The sequence below is a fragment of the Clinocottus analis genome, unplaced genomic scaffold, assembly GCF_023055335.1.
Source record: "Clinocottus analis isolate CAN_PGR_092001 unplaced genomic scaffold, fCliAna1.0.p SCAF_13, whole genome shotgun sequence".
Classification (NCBI taxonomy): Eukaryota; Metazoa; Chordata; class Actinopteri; order Perciformes; family Cottidae; genus Clinocottus; species Clinocottus analis.
In genome coordinates, this window is record NW_027175854.1 from 9473966 (window position 1) to 9492096 (window position 18131).

Sequence of the window (18131 nt, forward strand, 5' to 3'; positions counted from 1 at the left end):
TCTGTCTGAGACATTGGGGAGGGCTCTCCACCTCAGCCTTCCAAGCTATCTAAGTATGTGGGATTTCATCATCTGCTTAATTGCCTCCCCTAATTTGCTCTGCTGGCTCTGTGACAACCCCATTGTGCTGTTATCAAATCACTGGACACTGCAATTAACTTTACATTGTAACCACCACTTCTATAACTGGCGCAGGCCAGCTGTTAAATGGATTTAACTACATTGTCTTCTTTGTGTTTTGTGTTCTCCCCTTGCAGAATGAGTACACGTGCCCACGCCCCTTACCTGGTGCCTGGCTGGGAGATGTGCCTACCATCCATTAACCCCGGAAAGGGAACTGCTTTGGATGGTGCAGCAAACCACACTGAAACATACAGGAGAGAGACGTGCGCAGAGAAGCCATCATTCACATTCAAGGATACTTGTACAGCGGTCCTCCGCGCCAACGGCATCCACTGACCAAGACAAACAGGAGATAACGCTGTCTTTTTTTCTTTTTCTTAAGATTTTATAACGTCTTCTTCTTTTTTGTTTCCGACCTGGTCATCCGCTTTGCTGCGTTCTGTCGCCGCTTCATCACTACACAAACACTGACACACATGGTTATGGATGTGCGGTCCTAGGGTGGATAGTAGAGCCTTGGAAGAAGACTCATGGGCACTAATGGATGGTTATGACCAACGTGGGAGCTTATTGTATAGACCTTAATAGCGTATTGTCTCCACGAGGACAATGGCACATTGTGTTAAAAAGAGGCAAGAGACTGTACAAATTCAAGAGGCTTTAAAAAGTGTAAACTGAGCAATGAATCACTAATGAAAATGCACTGAAGAGGTGGCTCTGACCGCTGTGCTAACACAGCTGTGTATAATTTAAAGTGGGTTTCCTTATTTTGATTCCATATTGAGCATCGCGTTATCACCTTTCAATGCTTCTTTTTTTTTTGTAAGAAAGACTAATTGAAGACTGGGATGGTGTAAATGTGCCTCACTGGAGCAGAAACATAAAACAAGGAGTGTCTGTGCACCTGTCAGCTTCCATGAATCCGCTCCATCGGGTGGAAGTCGAGGCAGCAGCTGGGAGATAGTTTGAAGCCTGTAAAAAGTCACCAGATGGGAAAGCAAACTATCCTCCAGCCAATGACCTGTGGGGAGGTTTTTGTTGTTTGATTGTTTGTTTGGGGTTTTCTTTTTCAAAAAAAAAAAAGAAAAGAAAAAAAACTTTCCAAGTTGTTTCTAATTGCAATCAAACCTCGACTACTTAGATTGATTTTGAGGACATTACGGGCAATGAGAAGCAAAGGAGGGGGAAAAAATGAAAAAAACCTATTGAGGGTAAAAGTGTAATTTTCTGGAATTATAATGTTGTTAATGTTGTACTTTATGAATATGTGTTTCTGCCATTTTCAATACCAAAGAGCCAAATGGAGCTTCTTTTGGCTCTCCTAACCAACGGGGTGTAACATGTCCAGGAGTTGCTCTCTTAAAAGAAATCCACGACAAATCAAAACGATCCTGAACTTTCCCTCGCGCCCTGCAGTGCTCCGTTACCCAATTGGCTTTCTTCGTTTTTACTTTGTGTTTTTCCATGTGTGTAATGTGTTGGTCTTTGTGAACAAACGATCTCGCAACGGCAGTCTTCACGAGGAGGATCTCGTCTGAAAGATAACCTCCGAGCACTGTTTCCATTTTAGGACTTGCGTTCGACATTTGCTTCACTTTCCTTGCAAAGGTCTGCCCTCCAAGAGACTCCAGATGTTGCCGTGCACGGCTCCCTGTGTGCTTGTGTCTCATCCGCTTATGACTTCTGAATTAGGTTTTCGAGATGCACTTCAGTTGTTTGTTTCAACCTTCAGACATAATCTTTCTACACCGAAAAATGATGATTTTCTATTGTACATTTATCTCCCTCCCCCCCCCTTGAATTTGTTGATATTTAGTATGCAGCTGTATTCTTTGTTCACTTTCAACAGTATGTTTTATAATGAGAATAATGACTTTATTGGTGAGCAAATTGATTGGTCAAATTAAAATATTCATTAATCATTTTTTGGGGTGTTCAAGTGTGTACAAAGCATTTTCTTACACACATTTGTGTGCGTGCGTGTGTGTGTGTGTGTGTGTGTGCACTTGCTGCCGATTGTAATTGAATAAGCCCCCCCCCCCCCCTCCTCCCCCGCCCATTGCAATCTGTCCTCTCCCCCACAGATCCACGTCGCCGTCGACATTAGCCTCATTAATTTAGAAAGCAGAACACTGATCTCTGTTCGGCCGTTCTGTTCACGCTGCTGGCCCCACCAGCACTCTAATTACGCTTCCTGTGTAATGTGTTGCATATCTCAAGAAAGGGGGCCCCGCTTGGTGAGTTTGCTTGACGTTCTCTGCACATGTCAAGCTGTCAGCGCAGAGGTCCAGATGGCCAATCTGCCCGACTCCCTCTGTGGTGTGTTCACATACTCCTCTCTACCTATCTCTCTCCCCCCCCGCTGCTATACCTCTCTCTCGCTCGTCGACGGTACGTGTCGGGTTGTCCACATCCCGGCTCTTGGTTTCTTCACATTATTTCTGAGGTTTTTTGGTCAGTTTTTGGCTCATGTCTCCCCCTGTTTCTTTCTTCTGTCTTCCAAGAATACTTAAACCTTAAACTTAAACATGTATTCATTTACATGCCAACGTTCACCACCTTTAATTTGTGAAGAAACCTTTTTTGCATCTCTCCATGATAAACAAAGAATCCCCCAATATATATAAATATATATTTAGAAGAAGAAAAACATTTGTTTCTACTGCAGACGTCAACACATTTTGATTATGAAAATAATTTAACTGGAAAAAGGAAATGTGTTTCTTTATTAACCCTCGAACACTAACTAATATTTTGAGGAGGAATTGTTATATTTTTGGGGCAAAGCCTCAGGCTCACAGTACAACACGCTTACACAGAACTGCTACAACAATAGCACAATCATTTTTCTTCACAATCATATTTAATAATAATAATAATCTAAGTCTCAGTCGTCCAGTCTTACTTCACAAACACATGGGGTTTTTTGGGGGGAAAAAAACACATACACATTACTCTCGTGGACCAGAAGTGCGACCTGCACATGGACGAGACTTTTTGCAGGGTTAGATTTTTTTATAATCCCACGCTAAAATATTTTCTTGAAAATTGTCTCAACCACTTTTTCAGGGTCAATTTTGCAAATCTGTTGTTGTGTGCCAGACCAAAACACCAAAACTCAAAGATATTAAATTCACAACGACATATAAAAGCAGGGAATCCATATAGTTCATCATGCAAACATGCTAAATAGCTGCTTTGGTTTTGGACAGTTGGAAAAATAACAATACATTTAACCAAATCAATCTTTGGTTCTGGTTTTAAGTGTCCCTTTGACATCCCTTCGTGTTCTCTTCCCCTGGCGTGCATATTGCACATCTCTGTGCTCGGTATTATCTTCTGTTTCCCTGTAACCCCTCTTCTCTCCTCTCTGTCTCTCTGTCTTATCCGCCGCTGTTCCCTATGATCTCCGTAACTCAGTGCCCGGCGCTGCATGTGCAGTGGCAGCACAGACAGCGCTGTATGCCCGAGAGCAGACGCCATGCATTATTCATGTAGCTCCCTGTTGACCGGAGTCCAGACAGTTGGCAGTATACAACCCTTCCACAGAAAAGCCCCAGGAAGAAGAAGTTAAACTGAAAGCAAAATACACTGATGTATCAAGCCGCTGCCACGGCGTCGACATCCACCATGTCAGATTAGATGATTGTTTAAAGTGTGTGAAACATCTATGAGGCAAAAGAAAACAAACAAGGAACACGATGGCCACAATATAGACTGGGGAAAAGCTCAAATTCAGACAAAGAACATTTTATAAGAAAGATGACATGACTTTAAAAAGATTTTTTTGGTCAGCTTGTATGCCGCACTACAATAAAGATCATAATAAATGTCACTTTGGACAATTTTAAACATATATGAACATTGAAATGAAAGGGACCAGCTTCTGCTAGAGAGGATACGTTCCACTAATAACTTTGCCGAATCTCATGATGGCTGACTCACCGCCGAATCGTTCTTTTCATGTCAGGCATGTTAATTGGATTTGACACTTAAATGTGAAGTTTCATTCAGTAGCTATTTATTCGTACGACTCTCTAGGAACGACTTTGAATCACTCATAACCTCATATAATCTCCAACTTAGGCTGCAGCTCACTGGGTGGCTTTCATTTTAATTATGACTGTTGGAGCAATTAGTCAGCGACTGCTGAAGAGAAATGACTTGGAAGCCAAAATACCGAACTCCATCATCAAAAGAATGTCAAGCCTTTATTTAAGCACCAGTTACTTTCAATAACAGTCACGTCACTGCTTTCGCAACCCACACCAGAAGTGTCTTTTAACACATCATGTGCTTCGGCCATCTGCTCCTGACTGGGGGACCGTGGAGTTCTTGTTGAGATCATCTCTGATGCTGTCATCAGCCAACTGCTGGTCTGGTGCTTTCTCCTGACCTCCGGCTCCTTTCAGAATCTTTAATCAGGATGAGCAAACACTACCATGGAAACCAAGTAAATGTTTGCTTTTGGCCCATGAGAATGCAGCACGTAACGCGTGCTTCGGTTCCTTAGGATTCATCAAAAGCCCAACAACTGTTTGCCTTTTAAGTTGACCCCCAACATTGTTTTCCAAGTATTCCAATCGAAATTAGCTTTATTTTCATCAGCTAACTCTTAAGGATTGGATATCTTCAAGGAAGGGTACAAAGATGACGCTTGGTGAGCTGAAGAGTTACAGGAAACATGAGTGTTCTTAAAATACAGGTAATGGCTTCGATACAGCCTTCAACGCTGGATCAGGTATCGGCTAAAATGTGAGTCTATGCACCAATCCCACTTCATGTTATCATGTATTAGCTTATATATGCTACAGAGGAACAACAGCACTTGTCACTCGCTACCCGATTGCCAAATCCTGCCAGATTGCTACTGTGGTTTAAACGACGTGCTGTTTAATACTCCTCTGTGCCACATTTTTTCCCCAGATGACGCTCCATTGGGAACAACAAAGCCATGTTGTGATCGGCAGGAGGCGAGCTAGTTTCATTCCATAAGTATTGGGGCGACAGTAAGACATGAATCATCAGATACACGGACATAGACACACCGTTTTCATTCATACAGTATTCATTATGAAATTCATAAATGGCTTACATTTCTAGCTTGACCACATTTTAGTGGTCAGCACAAAATGAGTCTTTTATGAGCCAGTCATAAAAGACCTTCGCGTACATTTTCTGTCAGTGTTTCTCCTGCAAAGCGGTGATGGATAAGATAATATATACTTTATTGTCCCGCAGGGCTCCAAGCCACTGGATCGCACAATACATTTGCCAGGATCACACATGTACAGGGTCGTTCCCCGAGCACATTCATATCAGGACTGAAAAGGATTTTTTTTCTCCCTTCGATCTACACGGCCGTTTGAGTAAGACGATCGAGCTCCAACTTTAAATGAACTGACGGGTTCATATCATATTCCACTGACGCAACAGGGTTATTCAATTCAATTCAGTGTAGTTTGTATAGCCCAAAATCACAAATTGCGAATTTGCCTCGGAGGGCTTTACAATCTGTACGCCTGTAGGACCTCACATCGGATCAGGAAAAACTCCCCCAAATAAAAGATGGTAAAGGAAGAAACCTTCAGGAGAGCAACGGAGGAGGATCCCTCTCCCCGGATGGACAGAAGCAATAGATGTAATTCAAAAAATATGACGGAATCTATTCATATAATAATGGTTAATATCTAGCGCATGTGGTACTCAAGCACCTTATTCACTATATCGTGCCCTTGGCACTCTTCTTTTCATAAGTCACACTCCGGGCAAATGATGCCTGCAATGTGTTTTGTTTCTTTTCAGCTTTCTTTTAGACTGCAAAGGCTGGGAATGCAGCAGCACAACAAAGTTGAATACAATTCCAGATATGAAGCGCTTCCACTTTTAGATGCAACGTGTTTCATGGCATTCTCTCCAGATGACACGGTTTTGCTGCTTATTTGATCTGTTCAATCCGTATCATCTCCAAATATTTGAACCATTGTGTTCGGCAGTGTTCATGCACGCAGAAACATATTTTTGCTGCAGGATGCTGTACAATATAAATGCTCCGCCAACACCGCCGGCTGTCGCGGCATCTGTCTGGCATGCAGCTGGGGGTGCCACAGGAAGTGCCATAACTACTGGCTCCTCCCACTCAGTGAGCATGCGCCCTCTACTTGTAATAACACATTTCAAGTTACTTAAATTTTTGCCCTTTAGACTATGTTGAATGTATATATAGACAAAAATATAATATCAAAACATACAACTGCAAAGAGACAGCTAGTGACGCAGTATGCAACACTATTTGTGAATTAAAACGTCAGTACAATAAAATTATACAGCAACCGTGTCTTTATTTCTTATTTTCTGATAAACTCCTCTATCTTTTCTAAGACAATAAGTCATTGTTTCCATCACTAATGTTTCCTGGACTATATCTAACACTGTATTGGTGTGCGTGGGTCAGTTACAAGCCCCTTCACTCCTGAAGGCCTTCCTGCCAGCTGTGAGAACAGTTTTTATCAAGTACTTTGTAACACTTGAGTTTTATTGGTCAGGTTTAAAATGGGACACTTCTTGTACAGTAATACCTTCCCGGGAGACTTTAGAGGATTTGTGCTTGATTTGCATCTGTATGGCCACACTGCTCCAAGCATGTCTGTTTCCTTAGAAGTACAAGTTGGTTTATATATTAAACTTAATAAAGAAACAGATTCCTCCAATTAAATTATTTTCGTAAATGGAAATTTGTTGATGTCTGTAGTGTTACCCACACTTGGTGCCATTCTTCTAAAATTCCATTACATTCCATTATCTGAAACCGGTTTTGTTGTAATACTCAGTAAGTTAGGAGTGAGATTCCTAAACAAGTCTGGAGCCTAAAGAGCAAATCTTTTTCTTTCAAATCTTAAAATAATTTCTGTTTTCGGTCACAGAACAAAATACAGTCCTTAACCTTTTAAAAACCAACCTATGTTTAGGACCTTTCCTCGAAAATTGCATATCCAAACTAAAAAGGGTATATCTCTGCAACCTTGAGCGATTTGAATAGTTTTGGTGTTATAATAAAAGGTACACATGTGATATTTTGTTCAAATGTGTAAACATCAGTGTATATGTTACTAGTTAAGAGTAAATGAAGATGACACAGAAAAAAATGAAAAAGTTTCAGGTCTGCTTAGAACAACTTTCAGGATGATTATTTCTTTGAAATGATGCAGCTGTGAGGTCTAACTCTAACCCAACTCATAGCACAATGTGTGGACATTTAATATGTGAACCTTCTCTCTGCAAAAGGTTGACTTGGAGAAAGTGAAGCAGAACAAGCAAAAGTTAGAGAGGGTTTAGTACAGAGAACATTCAGGCGAGGACTGCAACATTTGCGCACATCTGTGACATTTATATTATTTTAAGTACCAAACCATATATTTCACTGGTATATTACTTATGGTGTTCAATACATCCAAATACAGCAATTCTGTTTTTTTTTTCTTCACAAAACAAGCTATGATTTATTTTATGAGTTGTCTATTGCTATCGCTCAGTCTTCCCCCGCTGGGGGGGAAGGGTTGTCAAATCATCCATGCTTGGGTTAAATTCACTATCCTAAGCTGTCAATCTCAACGCTTTTGGTTCTGTTTTCAGCCGTCTGTTAAAATTGAACCCAATTTCGAAGATAAATATTGTTATTGGATCAATCATACTCATATGTCGAGGAAGAGCTTTTTCTCCCAAGAGTGTTTGGCTGAGGTAGCAAAGGATATATGTTTCAATCTCTTTCCACCCAGCAATAGAGCTATTGTCACACCTCCAAATCAGTGGTCGAAGTTGGGCTGCGCAGGAATATATCTTAACATTCCACCTTTGTCCTTTGGCAACTGGAGTGTAGTGTATTGGACTCTGGCTTTCTTCCCTTACCAAATAAATCAAGGGATTGAAATGAATACAATAGCCTCGGCGACAGATTTATTTTCACCACATTAATCTTGCTGCTTGAATCTTTTGTGTAGGTCGACTGTCTTTCTAAATCCGTTCTAATCTTCTGGTTGATGTCATTATAATTAGCTCCACACAACATGAATGCATTCTTTCTTACATATAACCCTTGTAATGTGAATCCCATGTAATATTATACCTTTTGTTGAGGTCTTCCTAAGATGAATCATTTAAAAATAATTTTCAAATAAATGTACTGCATATAAATTACATTTTTCGATGATCCCCATCCTACTTGGAAAGGAGGCATTGCCATTTGATAGATATATTATCATATCATTCCTAAAAAAAAAGACCAATTATATGTTCTCTGCCCCATATAGCTCCTCCCCTCAGTTGGGGATCGCTTGAGCCAATGGTTTAATCTCGATAGCAAATGGGGCTAAGAACACATCTCTGTCTCATTCTTCTTCATAGCACAAATCTCTCAGTTAAAAGATCCATTCACCTTTATCCTTACTGCAGGTTGATGGTAAATAGCTTAAATAGATTGAATTGATTCTTTAGTAAAGCCAAATATTTATAGTCTTTGATATAGGAAATCACAATTAACCCTATCAAAGGGCTTTTCTGCATCAAGGCTTACCGATGCTGCCCATGCAGTTTCCTTTTCAATCTTGCGCATTGTACGTTTCTGCTAATATCTATCTGCCTAATATAAAAAACATTTTGGTTTATATCAATCAAGTCTGGCATGTACATTTCAAATCGTTATAAATCCAAATAATAAGTACATCATTCTCAAGTCCACCTTTAGAATTGTTATTGGTCTTTATTTAGTCCTCTTTTTTTTTTGTTCCCTTTGGGGATTAGTTTCATGATCGTCTCTTTCCATGATGATTCATTGCCTTCTTTTATGATCCAGGTAAAGTAGTGGGTATAGCTCATTCAAAAGTATTTTTTTACCATCCTTTAAGAAAACAGCCGCTGCTTGAGGCCTGTTTTGTTTTCGTCCTGCCAATAGCTCTCTCTATCTATAGACAGAGAAGAGTATACTCCATTGATATCCCTGCTGGGACTGTATTATATTGTAGGGCGACTGAGGCTCTGTCGTCCGCATGACCGTCCTTCAATCAGAGGATCGAGCCTCCGCTAGTCCCCGTCGTTGCGTCCTCGAGCAAGACACTTGACCCTAAACTGCTCCCCTTCGCTGTGTTTACAGAGTATAGAGCAACAAAATGGAAGTCGCTTTGGATAAAAGCTAAATGCAATGTAGGTCTCGTATAGTCATATATACCACATTTACTGTAGGGGAGGTTTGTGTTTATATTTCTTGATGATACTCCTGGAAGATATCTTCTACTCATTTTGCTTCACTCTTTAATTTCTGTGTAGAGGGCTCCTTCATTTTGTGAATAGTTTTGGCAGCCTTTTGTCTCCTCCATGCAAGTCATTTAACACATTTAGGGCCAAGTTATATGCCTTGATTATAAATGTTTTTTTGTTCTCTACCTCTTGACCCAATATCTAATCTTGTCATCTTGTCCTTCAGATCTAAGGACGATCTATTTTATCGTTTTAGTCTTTTTGTGTTGGGGTGGGGGGGTGCGTGGATATACAAGTGGCAGGATATTATATTCTACCTCACCCTTTAAAATGATATGTATCTCTTCTTTTCTTTTCTTTCTTTAAAATGTTCAAATTGAACTGAGCTTGAGATCAAGATTGCTACTCCTCTTTTACAGCGACAGGTATGTGATCTCTAGAAAGTATTCTTACACTCCGTTATGTTCAGCTTCTCGTGCTCTTTCGTGTTAAATGGGTTTCTTGTCTACATATTGTAATATGCATCTTCTTTTTCAATTCTGTCATGATTTTTTCTCTTTACTCAAACCATTAAACTCATCCTGAATCCTTGACAATGCATCGTTACACTTGATGTGATTTGATTCACAGTTTCCCCTCAATTTAACTGGAACAACTCTGGACAGCGAACCAGAATCAACAAACAAAAGTGTTTTGTGAGGCAAAAAAAAAAAGATGGACTCCCAAAAAATGGCATTCTACTTCTCTACCATAGATCCTGAATCCCTGGGAAAGCCTGGCACTAAGAAAGCTCCACTCCTAAGTATGGGAATGAACCCAGTATGGGTCTCTCCATTCATCCTAGATCTAATATGTAACTAATCTCTCTATCAGTCGGATTCACCTTGCATGTTGCATTTATAGAATAACTGTGTTATCTGTGCATATGACAGCAAAAACACATTGAATAAAATGTAGTCTGTAATGTTTGGTGAAATTCTTTGAACAAGGTTTATAGAAAACTGTCTATACAATATGTATATTCATGCAGCGAATTCATGCTTGAAAACTGTAAAAACTCAGTATTCTGACGTAATCTACTGGGGTGCATAGCATTGTACCATGCATGTCCATGCATACCTTCACAATCATTTCTCAGTTCAAGAATGAGTCTTTCATGTCATTTTTGGGAGGACATTTTCCTGTGCCTGTTTGACTGTCTCTGATTCACGATGCCGTTTGTCAGCACTGTCCAAGCAGTGGTGGCCCGTGTGTTCCTCCCTGTGGCTCTTACACTTTGTTGCCTCTTCGCTGTAGCTCTTGCACGGCTTCACTTTCTTTGTTTCAGCTTTGGGGTCCGCTGTCCAAGGGAAAATGCATCTTGGTGAATGGTGTCTGAAAGCAGATTCCTTTTTCTGAATGTGTCCGTGTGCCTCGCGTTGATGTAGTACAGCTGTAGCACAGTCGTGGTCAAAAGACAGCATCCGTTGTCCGGGTTGGACTTTCTTTTGGCGTGCCTCTTAAGGACCATTTGCTGCACTTCAAATTGGAAAAAGTTGACAGTTGATCTTGAAGGTGAGTTCTCTCCTTTCATGCAATCTGTATGTCTTTTGTTTCAGGAAAAAAGCATTTGTCACTCAGCAGTTTCTCCACCAATAGATACGGAGCCCTCTGGCGAACCATACAGTATATATGCACACCGTATATATGCATATCTTCTTCTCCTGGACTCAAGACCAGGAAATGTGTTGAAACATAACTTCCGATCTTTCTTGGAGTGTGTTGTTTACAGTAGCGCTCCATGTTTCCAGCTCCACTTTCATCTTCTTTTTATTTTGGTCTTGCGATGCTTGAGTGTTTAACGTCAACTGTTGATTCATTTTACGTTAAATTCAGCGAGCTCTTCTTTCATATCCAGCTTGAATTCCCTTACAATCTGGTCTCCAGTTACAGATTTGAGTATTCCTTTATGTAATTTGCTGTTGCATTGTCTCAACCATCTTGTTTCTTTTTGTCTTTGTTTGTGTCGCTTTGAGTCTTTCCTTTAGTTTTGTGCTTGTTTTCTCATCCTTCTGATCTTTGTTTTTGCTCCCCCGCTCATACTTAAGTCAGACAAATGCTAAAAACTCACTTATGCACTTATTTTGTATTCAAGGGAGGTATATTTGTCCCTCTGTAGAGCTCTCAGTCTAGACAGCCACCATGTTTGGTTTCCTAACAGGTGTTTGGTTCCCTACAAGTTACTTTTACTTTCTGTTGACAACCTAAATGTCTATAATCAATGGGAATATATTCAAACTAAAGCAAACAATGGGGGAAATACTTGAATATTAATTATCAAACTCACAAGCACTGGGCAAATCATATACATCTGCTCCATCACTTGCTGCCATGCAGCAAGTTAACAGTCCCAGGAGATGTGGCAGGCAATACGGATGAAGCATAGCTGCAAAGGCCGATTCTCTGGCTCTGGAGCTGCTGGAGCAGTTCCTTGGTATTGGAGAAAGAAAAATCATCAGGTGCCTCAGGTGACTTTCACGTTGACATCAATTGATGTTGTTGGCACATCAGATTGCAGAAATTGATTGCTGAACCTTGAGATGGTTTGTTACATCAAATCCTCATCTGAGGTGGTATGATTGGAAACTGTTTGGAAAAGGGCAGGCAATTAAAGAAAATGCTTAGCAGGTGAATGAATGACCCATCTGTCAATCAAACTCTTGCTGATGACAAAATAAAAAAACATATTTGCCATCGAGAAAGGATTTAGTTCTAGTCTTTGTTCTTTTTTCAATGACAAGGCCCTCTCTAGTTCTGATATACAGTAACTGATGCCATCAGAGTATTTATGCGCATCTCTTTGGGAGACGCCATCAATCTCCCAGCAATCTTCTTTCTGAACCGCGGCTGCAGTGGCCAGTATCCTCAGAGGGTAATAGTTGGTATGGAGATGATAAACACATTATGACACATTTTCACATGATCCTGTTAAGTACAAAGGATACAGCTGCTGTGCGAAGACTATCACAAGTTGTTATGTCATTATTTTTTTTAACATAATCCATTAGTGATTCTATTCAATTCAACATTATTTGTCCACGAAAGTGATGATTTGACTTTAGATAAATAAAAGCGAGTAAAAACAGACGGGAAGTAGACACAGACGTGTACTGGCAGTTTAAGATGATGGTGACTTCTCTCTGCAGCCATGTTTTTACATGACACATAAAGCACATTTATCTCTACAACTCAAAACAAATGTTCGGCTTTGCACCCGTTCTGATTTGCAATTCAACATTTTTGCAACACATTGCACAAATGTCTCTCCATAAGACACAGGAATTGGACATGTATTTATTATTTATGGCCATTTCAAAACAGTGCCATTTAAAATACCACACCCGTGGGCCAACCAGCCATCTGGCCGAACACCACGTTGCTCGATTGTCTACTCCTCAATCTACAGTGTAAGCATTGTAAAAAAGACCACAAGTGTTGACATGTTTACAACAACAATAACTCTGTTTATGTAGCCTACTGTATCATTTTTACAAGATGTTCTGATTTTACAGAGCCAAATCCAAGATTTGAAAATGCATTGTTGACTGATTTTCATAATGTGGAGACAGATGACTCAGCAGATGCCTGGAAGGTTTGTTGCTGTTACCTTGGACTTGTGTGCGTCAGATTGCAATGTGCAACTGCAGTGTTGTCAAGCTGTGCCTCTGGAGAGTGTGGCCGTGTGTGTGTGTGTGTGTGTGTGTGTGTGTGTGTGTGTGTGTGTGTGTGTGTGTGTGTGTCCTGTGACATTGCTGCTCTCCAGAGTAATCACCATCTTGAGGATTTTTTCATAGAAAAAGTGATTTAAATGTTAACTCAATTAACCTCAAGAGTGACTCCTTGGGGAGACTTGGATGTTTGAAATGAGACTAGAATTAATAAAATATGAAAAACATAAATGATAATGGTAAATGGTAAAATAATAAACCAAGCCGACTTCCATTAAAATACTTAAAATAATAAATAAGTTTTGCAGATTTCATTCAAAGAGAGTTATTCCACAGCCTACGACTTGCAACCTCAAAAGCCAGAGCTCTCTGTGGAATCACTTGGACCTTCCTATGAGCTGACCTAAAAGTTCCAGACTATCTTGCTCATTTGAAGCCTTCAAAACAATCAGCAGCAAGCCTTAAGTCAACACAGAGTCCAACTGGGGGACAGTGGGGGCAATGAAGTACCAGGATGAGGTCATGTTATCTCTCTGAGCAGCAAGAGCTTGAGAAGCAGTGTGTTCCACAGCAGCTGTAGACACGCACAGAAAACCAATGGTTTTGAAAATGGGAGGTACTTACGGATGGGACGCAATTGGTATGACAGCATACATAACGTTGTCTTCAGCTGTTTAGGGCCGTACAGGGAAACAACCGATTCAATAATGCAAGCAGGCACATCAGCCTTCTGTGACTACCAGACCAAAACAGGTCACAGCATCGACCGGGGGAGGGGTCAAAGTCACCAACCAAGAGTCAGCAGACGGACAGAGAAAGGTCAAGGACTTCATCCGCATCCATTTATAAAAAACATCCCTGATATCTCATCCCCATATCTGAACACGTGTTATCTTGTGAGTGAAAGTCCTTTCTTTAGTCACGAGGTGAACCAACTTCAGTTTCTGTTGAGTGTGATGTGGTTTAACACTGACAAGTCTATAAAGACCTTAAAGTTGAGCTAATTGTGTCACTAATGACGTTCCTATGGTCAAGAATGACCGTTGAAAACTAAAAACTTTAAAGAGGTGTGTGGGATTACCTCCAGTATAGACTCTGATGCAAGATTGTACGTTGCAATTTGGCGAAATTACTTTAAAATTAAACAGATAAAATGTTCATATTCTTTGCAATTCTGCTTTTAAAATCCAGCCTCAATCCAAACGACCTTAGAAGTTATGGAACCAAATAAACGTCGCTCACTCATCAATAATCGGTTATTCAAAGCAACCAAATCCATAAGTTCAACTGAAAATAAACATACAATTGAGAACCCCTATCCATCATTTTTCCCTCTTACAAAAAGGTTGTACTGTCCCTTTTCAAAGCTAAGCCTTTGTAAACCTCCAGACGCTTTGACGGTTCAAAGTGTGGAAGCTCTCAGCAGAGTCCATGCATCTACTAGCAGAGCGCTCTGGAGTCCAACATGGAGAAGAACAACAGTCCGTGGACGGATGCCAAAATATACTGTCCGCTGGCACTTTCAATTGTCTTTGTGCGTAGATGGGAGAAGTCTGACTTCGGGATTTTCTGCCTGAAAGATCTATCTTAAGGTTTAAGCAACACACCTAAGGTTCACAAAAAGATCACATATTGGGTTAAAAAATCAACCCTTTTTTGGCAGCTAGCTCTGAAGGCAACCTTTCCCTGTGTGCTCTGCTTACTGACCCCTGACCCTGTCTCATCACCGTACTGCACCAACACTGCTCCCATCGTACATCTGCATACTGCATCTTGCAGATGCATGGCATTCATTTGGAAGACGTGCACAACCAAATCTTCAAACTGATACCAGTCCGTTAATATTTCTGAAAGAAGCACAAGACATTGAAACAGCAGGATCCTGCTCTTGTTGAACCCTCCACCGTGTGTTATGTTGCCTTGAAATATTACTGATGACAAAGGCCGAGAGCCGACACGCCCTGCTTTTTGGGGTTGACCTTATTATGAAAGCACTCACTTGAATAGCTGCCTTGGCATTTGCTAGTGTAAAAGTTTTAGACAAACCAAAAATTGTATTAGCTCAGAGGAAGTGTGATTAGACCATCAGATCCATGAATCATTATTTCATGACTTGTCATCCAAAATGAACAGTATTTATGATAACATAATTACAAATTTTAGATGCTCCCATTGGGCAGAAGGGGGAGGGGACAAAGTCGCACTGCACAAAAGCAGCGATAAGGATTCAAACCATACCGTTTCCTTTTCGTTTCCTTAATAAAACCTTAATAAAACTGAGTGCAGTTGGCCGTCGAGACACAGAGAGAACAAACTTCCTGAAGAACACACCGCTCGACGCAGACACTCGCGGCCTTCGGCTAATTGAATGCTGGGTGAAGTCTACTTGGCTCCGCTGGGCTGTTGTGCTGTTGTTGTTGTGCTGTTTGTTCATTTGCACGTTGCTCACATTCGCTTGCGTCGGCTTTTCCTGTGTTTAGTCATTGTTGTCGCTGTCCTTGGTGCTGAATTGGGAACGCACATGCACGTGAGACGTTATTTTCTTTTTCATTCTATGGTGTGTTTGTCCTGGTCTGTTGGTTCTGATCTAGTTTCAAATGCCTTTGAATGCCTGGAGGCATGACAATGTCTTCTTGTTCAACAGAATCCTATAGGCTCCCTATCGACACCTCTTTGCACCTCTATGCAGTGGCTTTATGTGAGTTCCACATGGGGGAATCGGAAAGGATATTACTTTTGTTGTTGTTCTGGTGTGGACACTGCACCGTATATAGAGATGTTGGGTTGTTGGCCTCGGTTCAGCTTGGACTGGCTTAAATGGAACCAGGGAGAACAGGCAGTTGATCCAGTGCAAGCGAGTGATAACAAAGACAAATAGCCAGCTGTGACACCAGACTACTGTTCACTGATCAGTGGGTAGGTGGTGATACACTCCAAGAGAGAAATGGGGACTGAGAAAAATACTCTCGATCAACTGTGCAATCAAGAGATAACAATGAAATCACTTTCTCTAAGAGCTTTTCATTGTATGATTGGTTCAAGCGGTTTATCCTGGCTTGCTGATTCTTGTTTTCCTTTGTGTCATCCATTTTTTCCTTTTGAAAACAACAATGATCTAAGAAAAAGAATTGTACAAATGGCTTTTGTATTTTCCAGACAGTATGTTAAAAATGGACAATTTATAAAAACCTAAGAGCACACAAAATGAGCCCAACTCTGTTCAGTCCTATGCTAAATTAGCACACTTTTACTTTCTGCTTCACCAGACAAAGTACTCTGTTGGCAGTGGAAGCAAATTGGTGCTGCTGCTGCGAACATGATTCCCCAAAAACCCGCCCTTTAACTTCAATGTAACTAAAACTGAAGCAAAGAAAACTGAATAAATGACTTCACGCCACAATGTATGTTCAACACAGGAAAGCTGCTTTGTCATGAGGAGCAGAGGGAATGTCCAAATCCTTTCAAACATTAACTTAAAAGGCACATGATGGCTTGTTTGCATAGCAATGCTACAAAATGCAATCTAAAAGAACACATTAATAATAAGCTACACGAAGGCAGAATTTATTCCAGGGTTGCTGAATTGCATTATGGTGCTCTTGTTATGCCAAGCGCCTGTATCACTAACTTTATGTCAGCATAACAGACTGTGTAGTATCCCAGCCACACCATTCTAATGCGAAGAGTTGTTTATGGTCACAAATATTGATAAGACTGCAGTGCAGTGTGTGCATTTTTAAAGTTGGTGCTGGTGCCTGAAGGCAAACACCAAGGCAAGTGCTATGACAGGTGTTTACAGAGGTGACAGTGATTGCAGCAACCTTACTTATGTAAGACAAATGGGTACAACAAAACACAGTCCACCGTGCGGAGTGCAGGGTGCGCGTGAAAGATGCTGATCTCTCTTTTCGGTTTTTAATTTGTGCACAACATTTCAGGCTTTCCAACGTTCAAGGACATTAGTAGGTGTCACCATTGTCTTGGGAGCATTGAAATATTGAGAAAACCGCCTTTCTTACAGATGATATGACTCTATCGTATGCATTGCTTCTGCCTGCTGTGCCTCTTGAAGCTCTCCACAGTGAAACTGTGAAGCGAGGCCCCGCATTGTCTTGCAGTACATGTATGGACGAGGGATGACATTGAGGAGCGCGCGAGAGCGGACTTCAAAATAAATGAAGCTCTTGCGTAAGTTCACGCAGGAAGACCATACTTTAGCATTCTTTTCCATGTTGCTGTTAAACATGCCCCTCCACCTCTCCATCGCCGCCCAGTCTTCAGAGATTCATCATTTCCCCCACTGGGGGATGTATCTTGGTGGTGCGGCTCAGGCAGACGGCCCTCTATTACAAATCTCCCAGTAGAGTCGAAGCACCAAATGTTCTGGGAATGTTCACATTCAATCACCAAGTCAATCAGTCATCCTATCAATAATATATGAATAAAACAGTAAAGGAACAAATTGATCATAAATATAATAAGAAATGCAGCCTGCAAACTGCATTTCATAGAACAATTCATCAGACTTCAAAATTACAATACACCGCTGCAGAATATCAGCGTGTTTTTAGATGACTTTAGTTTGCTATTTCAGTTTGCATGAATGATTGTGCTGGAAAACAGCACACGTTACATCCCGTTAGTTCCGCGTATGCGTCTCCTGTGTCCTTCCCTTCACCGGCTCTCAATCACTCTCCTGCTCTCCATGTGTGTGTTTCCTGATTGGGCGTCCCCTTCCTCTGCTCTCAATCACCTGCCTCTGGTTTCTCCCTCTGCCAAGCCCACACAGGTGCTCCCCTGCATTCCCCGTTCTGGTGCCAGACTGTCTTTGTTTCTACCTAGAGAGAGAGTGTGTGTGTGTGTGTGCGTGTGTGTGTGTGTATCAAGCAGTATTTCCCTGTGTCAGCTTTATGGTTTTATTTTGGACTCTGCAATACTCTTTGTTCTTGACCCTTGCCTACTTCCTGTCATGTCTGTTTGACTTCTATGCCTGACCCCCAGTGTACGATCTTATGCCCCGTAAAGACCTTGCGTTTTGCCTCACCTCGTCTC

At 41.1% G+C, this 18131-nt stretch overlaps 1 protein-coding gene across 2 annotated transcripts in view; it reads left to right on the forward strand.

The window, feature by feature from the left end:
• lrrtm4l1 (leucine rich repeat transmembrane neuronal 4 like 1) overlaps positions 1-2026 on the forward strand; it is a 47042-nt gene extending 45016 nt beyond the window's left edge. Inside the window, exon 3 of one of the 2 annotated variants that reach the window (XR_011077381.1) lies at positions 258-340. Coding sequence is in view for 1 of the 2 variants with exons in the window: in XM_068574728.1 (XP_068430829.1) it covers positions 258-323 (66 nt within the window). In the remaining variant the exon portion in view is untranslated. Of the gene's footprint in view, positions 1-257 lie in introns of both variants that reach the window. The other variant, XM_068574728.1, reaches the window with a different exon arrangement.
• The last annotated feature ends 16105 nt before the right edge of the window (positions 2027-18131 follow it).